The 23,547-nt window shown below is 40.8% G+C and overlaps 1 protein-coding gene across 1 annotated transcript in view; it reads right to left on the minus strand.

Annotated features, from left to right (window-relative positions):
- PPP3CA (protein phosphatase 3 catalytic subunit alpha) overlaps positions 1–17,965 on the minus strand; it is a 126,185-nt gene extending 108,220 nt beyond the window's left edge. The window contains exon 1 of the mRNA XM_054383312.1: positions 17,803–17,965. Coding sequence (XP_054239287.1) covers positions 17,803–17,911 — 109 coding nt within the window. The 5' untranslated portion in view covers positions 17,912–17,965. The remainder of the gene's footprint in view (positions 1–17,802) is intronic.
- Positions 17,966–23,547: the final 5,582 nt, after the last annotated feature.

Below are 23,547 nucleotides of genomic sequence, written 5' to 3' on the forward strand. Positions count from 1 at the left end.
TTCTGCAGGACCTGGTTTTGCTCTCTTATACCGACAAGATGTATAATGGTATTATTACAATCATTCAGCGATTGCAGCAGGCTAGGAAGGATATTTGCAGTAATGTGGCTGCTGAACTAACAGCAGTGCCAGTACCAGAATATGTTCTAAATTCCTTATATAATGAGCTGAATTTACTATTACAGTCAGTTTTACAAAACTGTCTCAGCACTTTTAACTTCAAACCCCAAAAAAGTAACAGCATGAAAAGCAATCTCTCCATACATCTCAAAAAAAAGGGAGCAATTAAGACTTGTACTTTTTCCAATATCATCAAGGACACTGGAAAATTGCAGAGAAAATAAGAAGATTGCCAGGAATTACACTCTTTTTGTAGATGAAAGGATGGGGAAGAAGTGGGAGGAGAATGAGCTATCTTCCATATTGTGTAGATAATTTTCCAATGGAATTGTCATCCGAATGCTTTTTGCTTCAACGTTTACCACACAATTGCAGAGACATGAACCGCTACCAAACCTTCCAAACGCAGCTCAGATTTTCAGCCCTGAGCTACACTATCATCATCTTTATACTAAACGTCACAAAATAAGACATTCTGAAAACTCACAGAAAGGTGAAGTTGTTCCAAACCCCAATGTAACCAGCATGGATCGATCAGTTAGCTTCACAGTCTCTCTACTTTTTCTATCCAAAAATTGAGTTACATCAAAATTTTGTGCTCTTCTGTGTCTGAAACCAAACCACTCAATAAATCAGCCTTAACATTTGAAATATTGCACTTCTCAGGCTGCAGATCATGTGTCAGTTTTTAGAGAAGGGAGTTTCCTCTGCTGCAAGAAGTATGAAACTACTGAATTTGGACTCAAAGATGCATTTCATAGATCACTTCAAAAGCCTATTTATGTAATGCAGGAGAAAGCAAAGAGGGATACCATGAAAGACAGTCAGACATGCAAATTGTCAAAAGCCTCCTCCACTATACACACGCACAGAAGCTTGACTGCATCTGCAGACTAGGAAACTACTGAAAAATATACAGCTGTGCAATATTTTAAAAATAAGCCTGCACTCTTCTGTTTCCTCCAAGAATCTCTTCCATACCACACTCCCCTTCATGGTCTCATTAGCATATCGATGTAATCTAACACAGCGAGCACCAAGAAGACCCAGATTAAGGAACCACTGAAATTAAAGACTTTCCACAGATCAAAAGCAGCAATATTAATATACTAATGATATATTTCTTCATAGTTATGCTTAAACAAATTTAAACATCCACAATACTTAAGGAAAGGACAAGACACAGCATGTTTTCCTGCAAGGTAACATACATTTTTCTGCATGATTAAGTTAAAATGAGAGCTGTCATTTGTCATAATGTCTAGCCCAAGATTTTAAACTCATAGGAAGGGTATGATGATAATAGGAATTTCTCATCTCTCCAACCGTCTTTCTCATACCAACTCACTCATTGTTTTATCCTCAGGAAGAGGGTAAAAAGCTCCTATCTTGGGCAACATTTACTAATTACTGGTTTCTCTTACAGAATCACAGAACGTTAGAGGTTGGAAGGACCTCCAGAGATAATCAAGTCCAACCCCACTGCCAAAAGCAGGATAACCCAGGGTAGTCTGCACAGGAACACATCCAGGTCAGTCTTGAAAGTCTCCAGAGAAGGAGACTCCACAACCTCTCTGGGCAGCCTGTTCCAGTGCTCCCTCACACTCACTGTGAAGTTTCTCCTCATGTTGAGGTGAAACCTTCTATGTCCAAGTTTCTGTCCACTGTTCCTTGTCTTATTACTACACACCACCAAAAAGAGCCTGGCCCCCTCCACTTGACACCCACCCCTCACATATTGATAGACATTGATCAGATCCCCTCTCAGTCTTCTCTTCTCCAGACTAAACAGCCCCAAGGGGTCTCAGTTTCTCTTCACAGGGGAGATGCTCAAGTCCCCTAATCATCCTCATGGCTCTCTGTTGGCTTCTCTCCAGCACATCCCTGTCTCTCTTGAACTGGGGAGCCCAAAGCCAGACACAGTATTCCAAGTGTGGTCTCACCAGGGCAGAGTAGAATGTGGAGAAGTTTATTAATTAAAAATGCAAATACAAACTTAAGTTTTAAACTCCTTCACAGCCCCAAAGACTAGGCTTTTCCTTTTTCACTGTGTGTTTTTTTCTTCTCATTTCTTCTTGATACTTTCAAAACCAAACTTCTTTTGTGACACCAAACACAGCGTTGCAGCAAAAAAAAATAACAAATTTTGAAAACCTACACTTCTATCTAACTGCATCTTCATGAAGGGTTTTCTTCTGTTTGTTTTACAAGTTGTATTGCAACAGCAGTGTAAGAAAGGATGCAGTTGTGGAACACACGATCAAGAAAAAAAGGAAGATGTTGGGCAGAAAGTGCTGCATATTCTTTTAAGCAGCCTTGTGAGATAAAGGGGAGTTCTTTAACAAGAACAAACCCCAATAAACAACAAAAGCTATAAAACTTTACACTTCAGAGTGTCCAAGCACATCATATAGTTAATCTAAAAGATCTTCAGTATCCAAAATCTTGTGAGGCAGCTTCCCTCTCCGTTACTCTAGTAGAAATTCTCACTGCAGCACAACTGAGCACATCAAAGAATCGGCTTTTGAATTCATATTGGTTAGGATTTCTACATTCTCCTCTGTTTTCTCTTGTCTAGTATTTACCTTTACATCAGGCTTTCTGTGCCTGTTTCTAAATGACATGGATATCACATGAGTAATCTTTTCTGGTTGAAAATATAATTTATTTTAATTGGATCTGAAAACTTGTTTGAGGGGTGGCAGGAGGAAACTGTTCCTATTTCCTGCTATAGTTCTCTCAACATCTAATTACACCCATAAAGAGAAACAATAGGGAGGCTGTGTGTTATTCAGTTTAATGTGGTTAATTACACAATTCCCTGTATGCATGCAAATACATCAGAACCTCACAACTGATAAAGCACCCACACAGCACGTTTATCAGCTCTAACAATCATGCTCTGAGATCACATATGGCACCCTCTAGACAGAAATATTTACTGCTAAGGGTTTCTAGTTCACAAGGAAAAGAAGTGGAAAACGCAGCACAACTGAAAACATTCTAAACATTAGCAATTATCTGGATTTTCCACAAAATTCTTGTCAATATGAATTAATTTCTCACAACTTGAAATACCCCTTCTTACTGAAATACCTTTCCCCATGCTTTCAATGTAGACAGCTACTTTGGAGAGAGCCTTTTTTTATACCTCAAAACACCAACAGGAGTTTAACCAAACACTTCACTTTGAAAATTTTGAACAGATTTGGGCCACATCAGAATGGAGTAAAAGGCATCAGTCCCATTTTTTGCAAGTCACATTCACTGCCCAGCATCAGGCTTCTGCAAGTCAGATTCTTTGCCTGGATACTCCCCAGGACACAAACCCCGTATTTCAAATGTCTTTTACAGACGTACAGAGAAGATAGGTGGGGTCAAGAAGGATACAGGCGAGACAACAGCAGGTATCCAAAGCAGCTTCTGAATACCATCCTCTCTTCCACAGACTTTGTCAAGTTTAATGGGAAATAACCATCATTTGGACACTGCAGAGTAATAGCCCTTAATGACAGCTTAAATGTTGACAGTGCCTGTCCCAAGAAGCACATGTGAAAGGACCTGGTCTTGAGAAAAGAGAAGAGCTTCTCCAAGGCCAGATTTTTCAAGAATGAAGTCAGCAAGGAGCGGGGGGGGAAGTAAATGAAGCTGCATATGTTCTTCCCTCTATGAAGAGTCACAGAAACGTTTCAGAGGCTTAGCATGAAATTATCTGAGCTCAGATGAGTTACTGGGGTTGGACAGTGTGGACAATTTATAAAAGAGGGGCAGACATTAAGAGGGACAGTCTTGATGCTTGATGAATACAACGGCTTTTGGAAAGAGTTAACCTCCCTCCCTCCACAGTTGCAATGGTAGAAGGTCTGCTTAGACACAGCGTTAAGAGGGAAGGAGGAACGTGTGTGAGTTGGAAGGAAGAAGATGGATTAGTTGAGAAAAGAAACAGCAGAATTTAGCCCTGATCTCTCTCTGAAGCTGGCCCTGCTTTGAACAAGTGGTAGGACCATGCGACTTCCAACCTAAATTAATCTGTGGTTTTAACGAAAGGTCTCAAATGTAAGAAGAACATCATAAAAATACCATTATCTTCATTACTGAAGGAAATCTTAAGCTGAAAAAAAAAAGAAGCTTCAGTTCAGAAAATAAGTCCCTGGTGCCTAGGGAAAGCATGTGGTGAAATAAGACCAAAAGAACCTGCGAAAGAGAAGATAGATGTCTTTTGGCAGCCTAATGCTTTGCTTTTGTTTAAACTAGCTAAAGTGAGTAATTTAGCTTCAATAGCACAGTGAATAACTGCTATTGCTACAAAGTTTTAACCTTTACCCATTCAATTAATGTTAGACCTTAAAAGCTCTTCTCAAAGAAAAAAAAGCTTTGCATAAAAACCAGGAAAGATGATATTCATGATCCTGATATTTTCACAGATTGGAAAAAAAAAAAAAGATTACAGCCCCTGAGGTTTTAGAACTGTAAAAAACTTAGAATTTTTTCTCATGCAATTGAAACACATTTCCTCCTGCCATAAAAATCTGCACAAAGCAGAGGTGGTAGATCATCATTTCATGGCTAAACCAATCCAACACAAATTCTGTTTTCCACATTTTTCGCTGCCTTCCCAAGTAAGTGACCTGAAATTTTCCCTAAACGCTTATTTAAAGAAAATTAGACTTCAAAATAAAAGGCTGACTTGCATTAACTACTTATGCTTATCTTCACCCCCACATTTGTGATAGTTTTCCAGCCTGTGTCTATAGCAACAACTATCTTTTGTGTCTGGCCTTTCCATAATGGTTATTCTTTCTCTCTTGCACATTAAAAGAGTATATGGCTTTGATGTCAAATACACAGAAGCAGCCAGGCATACCAAACACATGCCACCAGATGGCATCTTCAACCAGTTTCATTTTAACCAGCTCATGCCTTCAGAAGGAGAAGCTTGCACTTGGTACAGTCTTCACATTCTGGAGCCTCAAGCCTCTACGAGAGGCACTTCTGAATAGCTACACTGGAGCCAATGACCTAAGACTCATTTTGCATTGTTAAAATCATCAGCTGACTAAAGACAGCTTTGTTCCCTTAATAATTCAGAGCCACAAAAGTATTCTGCACCATGCTTTATGTCCTCTCCCCATATATCTCCTTAACGCTTCTTCTGTAATGTTACAATAAAATCTAGGTGCGATGCCATTGGATTTCCACAGAGGGACTAGCAATTTACACAGGATTTAATTACATCTGATGCTGGCCCTCCATATTAAGAGGTGATTTTGGCCATAGTAACCTCTGTGTGTTTCTGGAAATTAAGTTTTTCCACTATAATGAGCAAGTCTGTTTCTAGTAGCACATACTTAATAAAAGCAAATCAAACAAACCAAATAAACAAGAAACTATCAACAAACAGCACCCAAAAAAAAAAAAACAACCAAACCCAAAACACCCAAACCAAACACCAAAAACCCCAAACCCCGAACAATTCCAAGAGAATCAGCAGCCTCCATCTATTTTTAATCCGCTGCAATCATTAGAATAACAAGGATAGCATATAAACCACCCTCAAATCCTTAACAATGATTGCTTCATTGTACTCGGAGAGCAACCTAGTCTGACTTCAGCATTGACGTAACATGCTAAAGCTCATTTTAAGGGAAATTTGGGTGAAATGGCTGTAATAAGTAACTGCAGTTTACAGACATGTTTTCTTATTTGTTTATTGTATATCCTCAAAAGAGGTGTACCCCTTTCAACTGGCATTTAAGATTGTTTGGGAAAAAATATAATCTAGCTTGAAGCACGTAAATGATCTCACAAACAGCTCCTTTACTTTCAACTCTGTATCTGCACTAAGGGCAGCTTTTTTCCCCTCAAAGTCTGGTAAGAGCTAGAGAAAATGAGGTGTAACAAAGAGACAACATTAGCTTTCACAATTTATTATTCTAGACAACTCTGCCTATGACAGAAAGCAAACCAAGCAGAAGGAAAATAGATGTGTTCTTGCACTGCCACTTCACGAAATGTTGAAGTCACAAGACTGATTCCTACGGCCACCAGCAATGTCCCCAACCCATGCTAGCACCCTGAAGCTCTCAGGCTGCATGTACAGAGGGCATTGAACAAAGAAGAGAACTTGAATGAAAGATGAGCTGAAATGTGATTGTTTTCTTTGGGGTTTGGTTGTTGATTTGTTGGTTGTTTGGTTGGTGGGTTTTGGTTTATTGATTGTTTTTTCATTATTATAGATTAGAAACTATAGACTGCCCTTTATTAACACAGGTCAACAGAGAATAAATCTGACACAGTCCACTCAATTTTATCTCCTTGATGATTCACACAAAAAAAATTTTGGCCTGGCTGGATAAAATCCTGCAGTGAACTCTCACAAGCAGTTCATGAATTGAGTTCTGAATTCAACCTATTTTAATCAAAGCAATAATTTTGTAGAATTTAATGCAGAGGTATGTTAAGGGCAAAAAGGGGGGAGTTAAAGTGATGTGTCAAAGAGTCAACATGGCAACCTTCAGAAGTAACATCTGAAAGCAATGATGCTGACATACCTGATGAGCTTGGAAGGTAATTCCACAGCACCTTTCTGTGTGCTAAGCTCTAAAAAGCTGATTTTGACTCTTAGCCACAGGCTCATTAACTGGAGCTTAATCCATTCCCATTACGACCCTGAGTTGCCCTTTTAAAGGCAACAGTGTAGCTAGATCTCCAAAAACTGACAAAAAGGAACATAACTGACTTGAACCAAGCGATCCACAAGGTTCAACACAACTAGTGAGCTCAGGTGATTACTTTGCAAAGAGAATGACAGACCAGCACAGTTAATTCCTGCTGAACCTTTGTCCAAGGATGAGGGCAAGACCCTCCTTATTTATCAGTAATACTGTAGTGGGTTTAAAGCTGGATGCCTTTAAGAACCACAGAGTTGAGGACCTCCAGGAAGACCAGAAAGGTCCAGGGATGGACCAGAAAACATAATCTATGTTATTTCACTCCCTGCACCCCTTTATAAACAGGTATTTCTATCTGTTCTGCCTCTTTCCTCCCTTCTCTCTCCTCCTGGGAATGTGCAAGCTCTTATCTCTGGAATGGGGGAGGATTTGGGGCCTATCTGCACCCTGGCTAATTTCTCCTACTCAATTCTGAGCTGGTCAGGCCTAATGTAGGGAGGCATGGGAGGGAAGGAAAAAGCACTGAGGCCTGGGTATTAAGGCATGGGGGGGATGGGGAGGAAAGAAGGTTTCTCTTGGTATGTAGTACGTACTAGGGATTTCATGTATTGTATATGCTTTGTACTGTTCTATGTTGTTGTGATTGATACTTCCATTTAAATTTCTAATTCTTTCCAAGCTGGTGTGGAGCATTTTCTTTACGCCTTTGGGAAGGGATGAAGAGCAGCTGTCTTGCTCCCTAAAAAGAGGACAAATATTTTCTCAAGAAGTTATCCGCACCCCATGAATTTCATCTAGAGTTAGATGGTCAACCCTAAGAAAATAGAGAAGCAGAAGCCAACACAGTCATTCTGGAGACAGCACCAAGGAACAATTTGAAACTCACCATTGAATCATTTGATGGCTTTAAAAACAAACAAACAAAAAGGCACAGTGACCACTGGGTCAGAAGAAAATGTTATGGCTTGACAAGTCACATAGACTGTTGCTACACTTCCCTGTGACAGTTCCCAAGATTTCCCCAAATCAGTTGCTGACTGAAAACATGCTCATGTTGAGCACAATTAATCTTTGCAACTGGTGTACTTAGAGAGCATGGATTTTACTGAATTTAAAGATAGTTTAAAAAGACAGGATTGTTTTTTTCAAGTGTACAAATATTTTGAGCTATAGCAGATTTTTTTTCCATTTCATAAGGCAGTATCTTCAAAGAGAATATTACATATGCTTAGAAATTATTCTATAAATGTTTTATCTAGATAAACTGCAGAAAACCAAATACAGAAAGTATCTGTCTCAGCTACAGCAGTATTTTTGAGAGCAAAATGCTAATTAAAAAAAGCATCTAAAGACAGGAAGAAGTAGAAGAATCACTCATCCCTGAGCAACATCCTTCTATAAGCATCATTTCCAACTTCTAATGCTCAGTTATGCTCTTACTAACTGATGGCAGGTAATGTTTACAATGTCTCTTCACACCAAACTCAATAGTTATCTCCTTTGCACTTGCCAGTGCTTCACAGACAAGATTGGGTGAAACAGATATAACAGCATAAAGCAAGAAAGTGGCCAGAGATGGCTGTGTTAGCTCCAGAAGAACAGCTGGAGCTGGGATTGTTCAGCCTAGAGAAGAAAAGGCTCCAGGGAGACCTAACAGCAGACTCCCAGTACCTGAAGGGAGCCTACAAGAAGGCTGCAGAGAGACTGTTTACAAATGACTGTAGTGATAGGGCAAGGGGCAATGGCTTCAAACTAGAGAAAAGCAGATTTAGATTGAATGTTAGGAACAGGCTACCACAAGGGTGGAACACTGGAACAGGTTGCCCAGGGAAGTGGTTGGGGCCCCTTCCCTGGAGATATTCAAAGTGAGACTCAACAGGGCTCTGGGCTATCTGATCTAGTTGAGGACGCCCCTGCTGACTGCAGAGAGGGATGGACTGGATGAACTTTGGAGGTCCCTTCCAACTCAGACCATTCTATGATTCCATGACTCCGAACAACAGAGGCACACATCTGTACAGCGATTCCTAAATCAGATGAATGCAGTGGTACCTCCAAGTTGCACTGATTAGCTGACACAAAACACCATTTGTTTCTGCCTTGATGTTACTCTGCTCCCTCACACTCCTCCAGTTCTTTTTCTTCCCTCTCATAGCTTGATTCCTACACTATGTGGCAGGTCCAGTGTGATTAAACACAATTAATCCCTCTTCCAGCCTCTCACACTTCTAAATCATCACTCTGTTATTTCACACATAGATAGAAAGTGGGGAACACTATTTGGTGCGTGACTGGTAGATTTTTGTTTAACTGGGGGGTGAAGGCAAACACATGCTGGAATTTCCCTCTTCCCCCTTCTGACTCTTACTCATTTCAGTAGCTTCTCCACCCAAAATGGGGGAGGAAGGAATGTGGGAGGCTGCCATTTCAGCAGCAATCCCACTGTATTCCCACACCCCTTGCCAATATAAACTACGACCTAAGATTGTGTTAAATTAACCTGAGGCCAGAATCAAAAGGAGGAATAACTAGGCAAAGCTAAAAGACCATGAAAGGCAAGAACAAAAGATTGTTTTATTTTGAATGAGGACTACACAATGCAAATATCATGGTTACTTTCAAAAGAGAAGCCAAGCGTCAAAGAGTCAGAACTGTCCAGTTCTAACTCAAGTTTCCCACTGACCACACAACTGCAGAGACAAATAAACCACCCTTGACTTACAACTTCCAGAAAAATCTTTGAGAAGCTTCAATAGACACCATTGCTATGATGTACTATGCCTTCTTGGAATAGCCCTGGAAGAATTGCTAACAGTCTACACTGTACTGTCAGTATCTACATGAGAAAGCACCAGGCACATGCTAAAAATAAATAAATAAACAAATGAAAAGGTTAAGTGCAAAGTCCTAAAGGCTTAGGTATTTGTAAGCAAATGATTTTGTGTCTTTCAATCAACTGACTTGAAGCTCAAGACGTATTTGATCCAGCAATCTACTCTTGTGGCCAAGAAGGCTGATGCCATTCTGGGGTGTATTAGAAGGGCTGTGGTTAGTAGGTCAAAAGAGGTTCTCCTCCCCTTCTGCTCTGCCCTGATGCGGCCAGGTCTGGAGTATTGTGTCCAGGCCCCTCAGCTCAAGAAGAACCTCAGGGAACTGCTTGAGAGAGTCCAGCACAGAGCCACAAAAATGATTAAGGGAGTGGAACATCTTCCTTATGAGGAGAGATTGAGGGAGCTGGGGATATTTTGCTTGAAGAAGAGACTGAGGGCTGACTTCATTCATGCTTATAAAAAAGGAAAGGGTGAGTGTCAAGAGGATGAAGTCAGGCTCTCCTCGATGATATCCAGTGACAGGACAAGGGGCAATGGGTAGAAGATGAGGCATAGGAAGTTCCATGGAAACAGAAAGAAGAATTTTTTCACTGTGAGGGCAATGGAACACTGCAACAGGCTGCCCAGGGGGGTTGTGGATGTGTCTGGATGTGTTCCTGTGTGATCTGGTGTAGGTGATCCTGCTCTGGCAGGGGGGTTGTGATGTGGTATAGGTGATCTTGCTCCGGCAAGGGGATTGGACTAGATGATCTTTCGAAGTCCCTTTCAGCCCCTAATATTCTGTGATTCTCTGATCCTTCATTACACAGCACCAAATTAAGCTGCCTGTGTGAAGGGTATCTCAAATTCCACGATTTCACTCTGGCTTATTTGACTATGATTTTTTTTGTACCAAAAATACACTATACATGGATTATTTACAAGAACAAGTGAGGCAGTTGTAAAGAATACAGTCTGTAGTAGCCACTGCCTTGGCAATAATGATAGCTTTAAGCAGCTGCTACTAGAAAACATCAGCTCTGCCAAACTGTCAGATGCTAATGTCTGACGCAGCTCAATTAAGCTGCAAAACGTAATCACTTTGTTCTTCCAGGGATACAGGCAGGCATATTTCAATCTATATCTGAAACCACCAGATGCACTTAGGGAAGGACCAGATCAAAAAAAAAAATTGAATACGTACAGCCTTACATCTTCATCTTTTGGAAGATTTTTAAGTTTTTAAGCCACAAGTGATTTGATGTATTATGAATTCTCAATAAAGCACGCAAAATAACTGGAGCAGTATCAGTTTTAATCAGCAACCCAATTAAAGGATCCAATCAAGATCACTTTAAGTTGTTCAACAGGATGCTTACATCATAATTTTTAACAGGTGTTAAACATGCAGGTTCACTGTTTTAATAACGTTCAACCATTGAGATGTAAAGAGAAATAACTTGCAACAGCAAGCAGTGCTCATGCATACATTGAGAAGAGACTGTAATGGTAAAAACATTATGGCAAAAACTTATCCATAAAAACTAATTCAGTTAAGTCAGAGAATACATCTGACTAACACAGGCAGGCAAAAAAAAATTGGACTAGCATGAGGATGATCAGAGGGCTGGAATTCCTCTCCTATGGAGACAGATTGAGACAGCTGGGGCTGTTCAGTCTAGAGAACAGAAGGCTCCGAGGAGATCTTATTGTTCCCAGTACCTTAAGGGAGCCTAGAAGAAAGCTGGGGAGGGACTTTTTAGGGTGTCAGGTAATGATAGGAGTAGAGGGGATGGAACAAAAATAGAAATGGGTAGATTCAGATTGGATGTTAGAAAGAAATTCTTCCCCATGAGGGTGGTAAGACACTGGAACAGGTTGCCCAGGGAGGTGGTGGCAGCCTCATCCCTGGGGTTTTTTTAAGGCCAGGCTGGATATGGCTCTGAGCAACCTGATCTAGTGTGAGGTGTCCCTGTCCATGGCAGTGGGGTTGGAACTGCATGATTCTTGAGGTCCCTTCCAACCCTGCAAGTTCTATGATTCTATGCAAGAGTCAATGGTGCTGTTGATGCCTTCCCTTTCCTCCTTTTCCACATTTTCAAGCTGTTTTGCTGAAAAGTTACATTATTTATGCAAAGGAGATTGTGAATTGCAGATTACCAAGAAACAAGTCAAAGTTTATTTCAAACTAACATTAACTGACAAAGTTTATTTTTCTATGATGACGGAGACTGAAGTGCAAGCAATTTATTCTGAGAGTGAGAATAACTGGCTGGAATCTGTCCTGTTCTGAGGTGGTACTGGTTCACAGAGGAAATGCATACCAGTGTAACACAGAACCTCACTGGTATTTGGATCCCTCAGGCATTTTCAAGGTAAAATGAAAAAAATAAATGCCAGCATGCTTTCAGAATGACTAAAGAAGTTATTCACAACTGAAAGATATCACTACTTCACTGAGATACAGAACAAAGTGTAACCACTGCACTGCTGGGAGGGAAGACAACCACTGCTCACTCTTAGTGTCACAATTAATGTCACAGAAGCTTTTTAAAGATAACTTTAAGGATTTAATTATGACAATGAAGGGAAAGGAATAATTCTATTTAACATTTAACCTATGAAGTTGAAGGCACCTAAACTTCAGGCCAGCATTAAAGCTTTTAATCTTGGGAGTCTGATGACGCCAACCACTCAGGATGATCACTTTGATCATGCAAATGCTTTTTTCAAAACAAAGTAAATAGTTATACCAGTGTCGTGGAAACTCAACAATTTCCTCAATAGTAATCACAGTACATTAGGTTGAGAGAGAAATTCAATTACTTAAGTGGGAAATAGAGAAATGTTAACTAAAATTGCTTTTACTAAAATGTTAGTTTCAGACAAAGTTTGATGTTATGCTCACATTGACAGATCTTACAGTACTGTGTCCAGCTCTGGGGCACAAGGACATGGACCTGATAAGAGGAGGTCCAGAGGAGGGCCAAGAAAATGATCAGGAGGCTAGAACACCTTTCCTATGAAGACAGGCTCAGAGTTAGGGCTGTTCAGCCTAAAGAAACCTCTGGGGAGAACTTATAGTGGCCTTCCAGTACTTGAAAGGGGCATACAAGAAAGTTGTTTACCAGGGCATGCAGCAACAGGACAAGAGCCAGTGATTTTGAACTAGAGAAGAGCAAATTGAGACTGGACATTAGGAAGAAGCTCTTTACTATGAGGGTGGTGAGACACTGGCACAGGCTGCATCAGATCATTTACATGTGTGCTACAGGTCAATGCAATTTTAAACATTATTGCCTTCTTTACTCTAGTATGGGTGTGAATATTTCTATTAGCTTGCCTCAGCATTGATCAGAGCAGCTACAGACTCAGGATTTTTTCAAAGTTTTGACTTGCATAGTACTAGCAACCTACTAACATTACTTCATGCTATCAAATGACAGAAACCAGACCAAAAAATGTATGCAGAACATGAGGAAATGATCAGGCCCAGGAGACCCTACCATCCTATGGAATAACATACCCAGAGAATATCTGGAAGCCTCAAAGATCATACTGGCAGGAAAAGACTTTCCATCTATAGTTTTTATGGATGTATAATGCACCAAAGGTTTCTAAAGGTCAACAGAGTTGCTGCAGTTTTTCCCATACATGCTGTCTCTGGATGTCTACAAACTTTCCCTTCCCATCAATTCAGAGTTCAAGTTGCAAAAACTCTCAGCATGCTCACTACAACACAAACATTAGAAATAATTCAGGTATTTAAGGTATATAGAACAATAGACTTGTTTTGGTTGAAAAACCTTTAAGATCATCATATTATCATGTTCCAAAAGAGCAGGTTTCTTTGCTTTGAAGAGGACCAGTGAACTGAAGCCCATTAATGTCAATAAATCATATACCTAGCAGTTAAAGCTAACACCACAAATGTTGGCAAAAACAGAGCTCCATATTTAGGATGTGATAGAACTAAGGTTTCAAGTACAACATAACAAAGTGCATATGCAAGAGAGGAAGTCCTAAATTATTAGGCACTTTCTGCTCTTTTCCAAGTAGAGGATAGAATGAGCCATAACCATCAACTTTCATATTGCGTTCTCTTCACTTGTGTGAAGTATGTTTTAGTTACACAACTTCTACAGACCTTACTCTGAAGACAGCACAATCAGCTTGCTCATGGACTTCCAACACCACTTAGTATAGCAATATCTCATCACTTAAAAGGCATTTTACAGGCTGGGCAGAAGCAAGCAAGCCCAGGGGACACATGCTTGGCATGCAGTTAAGAGCGTTCAGTACTCAAGAACAGCAGATTTTAGCTCTGGAGGTGAGGGCCCATAAGAACAAGCAGGCAATTAACCTGTCGTCACGCGAAGGGTACACCACATGCCCAGAACAAACCTATATAATAAGGGCCCATGAAGCTGCCCAGGCAATTGGAAATCTGGCATTTCCCAACTGTTCTTTGGAGTGTGACTTCAGTACATATTGCCAACAGGGAGGTTCAGAGACATACCTCCTTAGCTGTCGGGGGTGGGGGGAAACAACAAACACAAACAACCCAAAGATTAAAAAAACAAACCAACCAACCAACCCCTAACACACAAGACAAAAAAGAGCCAACTTCTCAGTGTGTCATTGTACTGTTAGGAATACAAAACTGGAGTGGATATTCTAAGCCAGTCATAGAGACATCTTCCCTCTGAATAGCATAGTCTACTCATAGATCAGCCTCATTAATCACACTGGCTTAAGATGAAGACCACATGCCTCCATGAGAACAGAGTCTAGATGAAGTCAGGAACAGTCCACCTGTGGAAAGTTCCCATTCTCCTTGCTTATGTCCATTGCCTGGTGGGTGAAGCTTAGCATGGACATTCTCCATGGTGCCGCAGGCAACTGGACAGCATCCTGGTTGCGCAGGGTGCCTGGCTCATTTCTCTCCCCCACTGGAAACTCAGTTGACCCCACAACCCTTGTGCCAGCCTCTCAATACTGAGAGTCATGAGACAGGCCTGTACTGGTAACTGCTTCTACCACAGCTGTCACTGCAGCCAAGCCCATTCCACCATGCATCCTTTAACCTCCCACACCATGTGCCTTGCCCAGAATAGTCCCAACACTCTGTCAGACTCTTGCTCATCTTCCTACTTCACCTGTTTAGCCATTCTCTGTCAGCTTCTGACTCAACCTCTTAGCCATTTCCTATTCTCCAAAGCTTTTCACCTTTACTACACATTCTTGACTTCAACTCAAGTGGTCAGTCCCTGTTAAGCAGCCCCTACCACCTACTTTCAAGTCTTCCCCTCAATACACTCACTTTTTTTTGACTCAGTTATCTCCATTTTTCCCAACTCACATTCACAAGTCAAGGTAAAGTTGCCTCAACATGTCCCAGATGGAAGAAGACTCCTGACAGCAGAGGACGTGGGAGTCTCCTCTTAGTTCAGGCTCTGTTCAGATTCATATCCAGTGAACAGCAGCCTTGTGTAACTACTGCAGGACAATTCAACTTGGCTGTAAGCCAGAACTGTAGCAAACTATGCATGCATGTATGTTCTATGTTAGCAAAAGAAAAAGGATTTGAGCTACGGTCGCAAATGAATTCACCATTCATACTTCAGAAGGCTTATAACCTTGCCAAACATGAAAATGAAATGTGTTAACTCCAAAAGACAATCACATTGCTGCTGCTTCCAGCTAACCACAGAGGAAGTTATAAATGCAAAATAATGGGATTGTTCATTCCATGGTAAGGCTCTTTACATTCCTTTCCGCCCGTTATACAAATCATCTTCCTCCCCTCAAGTTCAGGTCTTCCGTGTACCCAATTTAGTTTGACTTAGCTTATAAACATGACACTGAATATTTTTTCTGTGGACAATCTTATCACCCCTTAAAAGGGACATTTCAAACTGAGGGATGACTGCACAACTCTGTTAATGTTCTCTAACATTTTTTCAAGTGCAATAACTAATAGTGTTATTACTATAGTGTTTCCTTCAGCAGTTATGCTCTTCTATCTCTTTTTATCATCACCATCTCATTAACCAGCTACAGGAATATGTTTCTAAAAGATGAATGCACCTCCCACAAAGGATCTCATATTAATGATTTATGACTGTCACTCTTCAACGAGACTGCTGACCACGGGGAAAAAAAAAAAAAGACCACAAAATTTTTTTTCTCCACTGTTTGTTCTTCTATGCTTTTGAAGAAAAGCTTTCTTCTACTTCACAGTTATTTCCTGACTGCCTGTGTACCTTGCACTTCCACCAGATCATTGGTCAATTGATACTCTCTTTATCCAGTCACCCACTGTCATACTACTCATACAAAGAAAATTGTCAGGGCCCACAAAAAACATGCCTCACCTGCTTTCCCAACCTCCCCCTCACAATTTATTTATCTCCTCCTTTTGATAATCACTGTCACAGCTCCAGCTTTCATGTTTGTTCATACAGAACATCAGCACTTCTCAGCTACCTCGCTAACAAGCATGAAGATCCCAACTTTCCTACACTAGCTACCAGCCACCCTGAAGAATGCTGCAGCATCACAATCACTGCATGAGAATGATTTCAAAAGCAGGAACAAAGCAAGATGTAGGCTCAAGTGACAAAAAAGAATCAAAGACTTGAATCACACCAGTGTTATACAATGGGGTAAACCTTCAGGAGATTCATCTCCAAAATATAATCCAGAACAATTCTGATACCTTCAAAACCATTTAAGAAAAAGAAAAATATTGAAGACAGAAATTTAAAAGAGAGACAACATTAAACATGGACTTATGGAAATCAATCGGTACACAACACACCAGTCTCTTCCTCCTACAGTCTACATCTCTCAATGGGTTTAAAAACATGAAAAGAAAAAAGAATAAAAGAGAAAAATCCACAGAGAAGTAGAATTTCAGCATGCCTGCTACGCATTTATGGATAATGGTAATGCACCTTTGTGACTTCTTCCATTTATCCTGAAGCGTCAAAGATTTTGTCTGTAGAACTTTATTGTCAGTCTACTTAGGAAGTCTTTTTATTCATCCCACTTCCATTATTCATCCATAAGCTGCAACACGATTGACATCTTTTCCATCAGAATTGTCTGTCAGCATGACAAGTTAACCATTACACAAAAGGTGATACAAATTACCTCTCCAGGTCAAGCTATGGTCAAGCTATTTGGATGTCATTTTTACAATTACAAGCTTCAATTATTTGCTCATCATTCTAGTCCAGGCACTGCACTCTTCAGTTTCAGAGAAGGTCCTGAAAATGAAGCTTTTGCTACTTTTATGTAGGTTTTGTGAATGCAGCCAGTACTAATAATAAGGACTGGTAACCCTTCTGCAGCAGATGAATGTATTTTTCCTTACCTTTGTCAGGGCCCTCCAGAAACAAAAATGAGTAAAAAAGGACCCAATTTCTTAAACCAAGTTTTAGTGTTTGGTTTCATAGATAGTTTAAGCTAGTTAGAATTCTCTTTTGCCCAACAGTTGATTTTCTATGTCACAGACTGATTTCTTGTCAAAAATGCTTTCATATCCAATAACAACAACAGAACAAGGGAGCAGGCACATTAAAGCAAGCAAATGCATTCATACATTCAGAATGCAGTCAGAGGCAGGAGACAATTAGAGAAGGAAATTCAAAGTATAAAGCATTTCCTGAGGATTAATGAGTGGATAGTATTATTTGATAGTCAAGGGCAGGATGGGTTCTGCAACCAGCACAATTCATTAATCCCCTGGGCAACACAAACTGGGATTCTGCTCATTTTTTTCCCCTGCACTCATTTTCCTTATTTAACTAATATTTCCATTTACTGTGACACTACTGTTTTTCCAGAGCCCAATGCTGTCTGATTAGTGCTACTATGATAAATTAGATCTATAAAATTATGGAATTAATACCTGGTGCAAGAGGCCAGATAACTTTTAAAGTTTAAGAAAGTTGTTCTCCTAAAGACTTAAAATGTTCTCTGCCTCAGAAACAGAAAGGGGCTCAGCAGATATGCTCCTTTCCTCTACCATTTGCCTGATGGCCTACATTACTCTAGTGGTAGCAGACAGAATTGGGTATTGGAGAGAAGGCATGATTCACAAGTTGCCTTTCAGCTCCTTAGGGAACTGCAGACACTAATGCATTACTTAAACACAGTAAGTAGCCCCTCTAGCACCACAACTCCATACTCACCTGTGACTGGTGCATCTATGTCCAGCAAATTCTTTTCCTGGCGGAGAATTGAAGCTCCCTCTGTTATTATTCTCAAGGCAACGCTCTCTTCCAGCCTCCCTTCCTTCATAAGGTGTGCCTTTAAGATATCCACACGAGGTTTGCCATCGTTATCGAACACTTCCTTAGCTGTGAGCCGGTGACTTGGAGGAAATGGGACAGCTGAGCAGGACAAAAAAGAAAAAAAACAAAAACAAAAACAAAACACAACATAAATATCTGGTCACTTTCTTTACAGCAAAGCTTCTATTACTGATAATGACACATTTTATGAGATATCTCTGCTGCAAAACAGCATCAACATGAATTTTCTACTGCCTTGCATAATTTGGGTTTAAATTGTACATAGATCATCAAAGATACCATTAAAGCCCACGGATACCTTAGGCTACTTTATTCACAGATACAAGAACAACCAGTTCATGCTTGCTAAAAGCGAAGAGGAAGATTTAGGTCACATTTACAAACAAGCCCTCCAGAATGCACAGGAACATCAGGGAAAGAAGAAAATAGTTTAAATTGCTCTAGTAGAACCAGAGAATCATAGAATGGTCTGGACCAGAAGGGACCTCCAAAGGTCATCCAGTCCAACCTCCCTGCAGTCAGCAGGGATATCCCCAACTAGATCAGGTTGCCCAGGGCCTTGTTGAGCCCAACTTTGAGTATCTCCAGGGAGGGGGCCCCAGTGACTTCCCTGGGCATCCTGCTCCAGTGTTCTACCACCTTCATAGCGCTTAAAGCCATTGCCCCTCATCCTCTCACTGCAGGCCTTTGTAAACAGTCTCTCCCCATCCTTCTTGTAGGCCCCCTTCAGGTACTGGAAAGCTGCTATTAGGTCTCCCCAGAGCCTCCTCTTCTCCAAGCTGAACAACCCCAGCTCTGCTCCCTCAGCCTGTCCTCATAGCAGAGGTGTTCCATCGATACAGAATAATACAATGGCTTGAGTTGGAAGGGACCTTGAAGATCACATTTCCAACCCCCCTGCCACTAGACCAGGTTGGCTCAAAGCCTCATCTAGCCTGGTCTTACACATTTCCAGGGATGATGTAATGCTGCTTTCCAGTAAGAGCACAAAGTGCAATATTTAATTAACATGCATGGACATGCATAGATGCACGCCAATTAAAATGCTAAAATCCAAGACAGGCCTCTCTCTAACAACTTGGGGTAGGCTGATGGAAGATGTCTTCCCTGTTTAAGTGATAGGTAGCTATACAAGATACATTTGAAGCCCAGGAAAGCATGCCTGAGTGCCAAACAGACCACTCCAGCCAAAGCAGGGGAGAGGAGGTATCAGAGTGAAGTTGGAAACAGATCAACAAACAGGCAGATTGCCCTAGTAACAGGGCAGTGAGTCCTGAGCTGCCTGCTGCCATCACCTAAGGTCTGAGCAGTGCTGCAAACTTCACATGCTCCTGCTCTCATTCCCCTGCAGGCAGCTGGAGTGAAAAGGCTTGGAGATGACGCCATCAGCCGCCAGGATGAGGCTGGAGCATTATCCCAGCTTAACCCCCTTGGCCTCACAGTTCAGTCCTGGAAGCATTAGGCCTGCCTTGCCAGCCACAGGGTAATTGTACCAATGATCCCTGCCACAGCTGTGGGAGGGTCAGGTTATTTGAGAGCTCCAAATAGAGAGGGGAGGTGACTGCAGGGCTGGCCTCAGGTGGCCACATTTGCAGTGCACCCTGTCCCTGCCAAAGGGCTTCTTGTCTCCCACAGAGTGTCTTACCAGCATCTCTGCCACCTCTTGAGACTTGAAATCCTAACACAGTGGCTGTCTATCACTGTTAGCTTCAATTTTCTTCTCATTTCACAATCAGTGTACATCAGAAACAACCCACAAACCACATACATCATTTAAAGTTCAAGTCGACAACTCTTCACTTACACTACCAGAAATAACAGCCAAGATAATGAACAATTTCACTTTGTGCACTTATTTTCCACTGATATTTTAAGCACAAACAACTTCAGAAAATGCCTTCTTTTTTCTTTCCATTTTCGCTGCCCCAGCTCCAGCAGTTCCATTCACTGAAATAGTCTCAAGAGGACTAATGAACATGAGTTTTGGCAATACACTGAAGCCCCATTGCTCTCAAGATTTTAAAGTAGGACAAAAGAAGGAGAAGGTGAAAGTCTGTGGTGTCCTCAACACCTGGCACCACCAGAATTATTCTGAAGCAATGACACCTAAAAACAACAATTAAGTTAAAATACAACCCTCAGCTCTTGAAAACCCTGCCACTGATCTGTGATGACCTTTTTTCTCAATCCACAAGAAGTCCTAAACTGCTTTAAATTAATTTGTTTTGAGTGGTATTGCTATGACAAACCTCATCCCACTTCTCACAGCTACTGCATTTAAGTCTATCTCATGACACAAAAAAATGAAGTTATGTGCTTTGACAATCTTTCACATAGATCTGCAGCAGCCCATCAAAAACAAGACAGTTACACACATGACCTGTAAACAACTCATTCTGCAGTGCAGAAAAAGAATCATTGTTGCAAGAAGAAGTAAGGTTGAGTAACAACTCAGCAATTCTCCAAGCCTCCTCCTGCAAGGCAAAAATCCCAGAAGGCTAAGCTAGTCCTAGCAATCCTGCATTCCCTGTGTGAAGGAAGGAGGAGAAGGCAAAGTTATTACTTATCTCCAATCAGTTTGGCTGAAAGAAGCACACCCCGTTAGCTTCCATTCCTGTGCAAGACAACCACCTCTGTTCTTCCCCCTAGGTTCCACGGCATAAAAACCTACACAGCATACCACTGCTTGGAGCTAACTACCATATAGGTATGGATGCCAACAGGACAGTTTTACCTGTGCTAAGCTAAAGCAAAACAGACAAGCAATCCAACAAACAAAAAGCTATGAAATGTTGCCTACTGATTAGGAGAAAAATGGGGCATAACACTGCAGCACTGTAAGAGCTCTGCAGGCAGATTTCTAACAAACATGTATCAGTGGCTAATTAAAGAAAGAAAAAAGGATACTGCTCCAATAGCGGATGATTAATGATTAATTAGCAAAACACATGAGCAACTGCACAAACCACAAATTGCATCTTCCATTAAGAGAATATTAATTTTGTATGTACACATATGCAAAGATTCCACAGCAGAACAATGTAAGAAGTGGTTGTGTTCATGTGGAAGTCAGATAAAAATCACTGGTGTTGCCTACAGATGCCTGGCTCATCCAAAAAGCTTTTCTAAATACAACAAACACTTAGTTTCCATAGCTTCATATATAGCAATGTTACCATCCAAATACACAGGTATCCATCAGCTTCTTCACACTTGTTTTTTTGATTCTCTGCTTTTTCTTCTAAACCTATGCCATTAACACTTGGCAACAAGCAGCTTTTTCTCTCCCACTGATTTTGTGTTTATCAGAAACAAAACCAAGGTCCTCATCAGACAGCAACTCTGCATACAACATGCAAACCCGGGAGGAGCATGGAGCTGTAAGAAGAAGCCATCAGGGAGAGAGACAGGAGGAAACAGTGGTGGGCTGAATTGCAAGGACGGTGCTCCTCACCACAGTACAGACTGAGGAGATGTAAGGAGAGGTGGGAATCTGTATTAAGCAAAGGCCTTAGAGAGAGAGGTAATAAAATTTGCCTGTGCATACCACACATTTTTAGAAAGTTTAGTGATAAATTCCCCTACAATACAACCACACAAGAAAGTCATGCATGCTTATCCATAGTCTGTCAAGCTTAACATCTGGACAGGTCTCCACCTTCCTTGATATTTATTTCATTTTATTGGCATTGAAAAACAAACAAACAAAACAAAAAACCCACAAACACAAAAACCAAGCATGAAAAAAAAAGAAAAAGAAAAAAAACCCAACCAAACCAACCCACAACAACAAACCGACCAAACAAAAATTCCAAACAAAAATAGAGTGAAAAACAACCACCACCCAATTAACAAAAACCCCAATCCATGAACAGGCAAGTATTCACCATGTGAAATGCTACCCTGGTGGTTTGGTAATAAACAGGGACTACAACAAAAAAGCAAAGAAAAAGTTTTTAACCCTTTCCCTCACCCTGTAAGCAGCACTCTCTCGAGGTCTGAAAACACAAAGAAATACTCTTTAACCACTTACTGATGGGGTATGTGGGTTTTGGTTGGGTTTTGCTTTGTTATTTTTTCTTTTTCTTTTTCTTATGCTTTCAAGTCTCTTGAGCATGTTCCAGCAAAATGAGAAAAAGATCAACCTGCTATTTTACTGCTCTTGCAGGCTTCTGCAAACCCCATCTTAACATTAACAAAGCCACTGCAAAGGTCACACACATCATTCCTGTTTCTCTCAAATATTAAGCAGCCTCTCTAGAGCAAATAAATAAACCATAAAGAGCTCTGCTTGATTAGAGTAGACCATGTGTGCACACATAAATAAAACACAAGCATGTGGCAAAGCAAGAATTATTTTGTCTGTGTATTATTTCTAAATGATGCTGTCCACTAAATTAATATTCACAAAGAAGGCTGCCCATAAAAAAAAAAAAAAAAAAAACCAAAAAACAACCTCTTTCACCAATATTCATTTTCCCTGCAAATTCTCTCCCTCTGTAATGCTTGCCATATAATGTATTGTAACTTACACTGTAAGTCAGTATGTAACTACATCTATAGCACCCCAGACTTATGAAAAACAAAAGGCTTTACTCTTCTGTAGGGAAAACAGAATCACAGAACGCTAAGAGGCTGAAAAGGACCTCCAGAGAGCCTCCAGTCCAACACCCCTGCCAAAGCAGGATCACTTAGGATAGTTCACACAGGAATCCACCTAGGTGGGTTGTGAAAGTCTCCAAAGAAGGAGACTCCACAACCTCTCTGGGCAGCCTGTTCCAGTGCTCCATCACCCTCGCCATAAAGAAGGTTCTCCTCACACTGAGGTGAAACCTTCTGTGTTCAAGTTTGTATCCTTTATTCTTTGTCTTATTATTGCACATCACCAAAAAGAGCTTGGCCCTCTGCACTTGACACCCACCCCTCAGATGCTTATACACATTGATCACATCCCCTCTCAGTCTTCTCAAGACTGTGCAGCTCCAGGAATCTCAGTCTCTCTTCATAGGAATTAAAGGAATCAAAGGAATTAATTTCTGCTTTCTCTCCAAATTTGGTTTATTTAGGCTTTGTTGAGGAAGGACTCTCTTGTCCGCTCCTGATTTGGTTTACAGGTGCTGTTGTTCTAAGGTGGCCTAATGCAACCTTCACCTTCTCTCTGATGGACATTTCATGCAGTAGTGACCAGCTTGCCCACAGCTTTCTGTGATGCAACAGAGTTTGTTCTTGAGTGACATGGATTTAGTTATGCCTTTAAGCAAATACAGCTATGAGCACTTTTGATTACTCTGCAAGAACTCTTTGGCCATGGGGAAAAAAATGCTTCATTTCTATAAGATCTTCACAGTTTCTTATTATTTTAGATTTATTTTCCAGATTTTGATTTCCAACACTTTCAACATTCTATAAGCAGATCCAGTTAAAAAAAAAAAAAAAAGACCCCACAAACAAAACTCAGAAACACCATGTTTTAAAATGGTAGGTGAAATCTTGATCTTTTAGAAGGTGGTTGCTAATTCCAGTGATGTTTCAGAGTCAGGAGCAGCTTCCAGGCAAGCTTTACTTCAGGTACACCTACTCTAATGACAGTAGCTAATGTAAAATGAAACCTGATAGTTTTTC

This window comes from Indicator indicator, chromosome 8 (genome assembly GCF_027791375.1).
Source record: "Indicator indicator isolate 239-I01 chromosome 8, UM_Iind_1.1, whole genome shotgun sequence".
NCBI lineage: Eukaryota > Metazoa > Chordata > Aves > Piciformes > Indicatoridae > Indicator > Indicator indicator.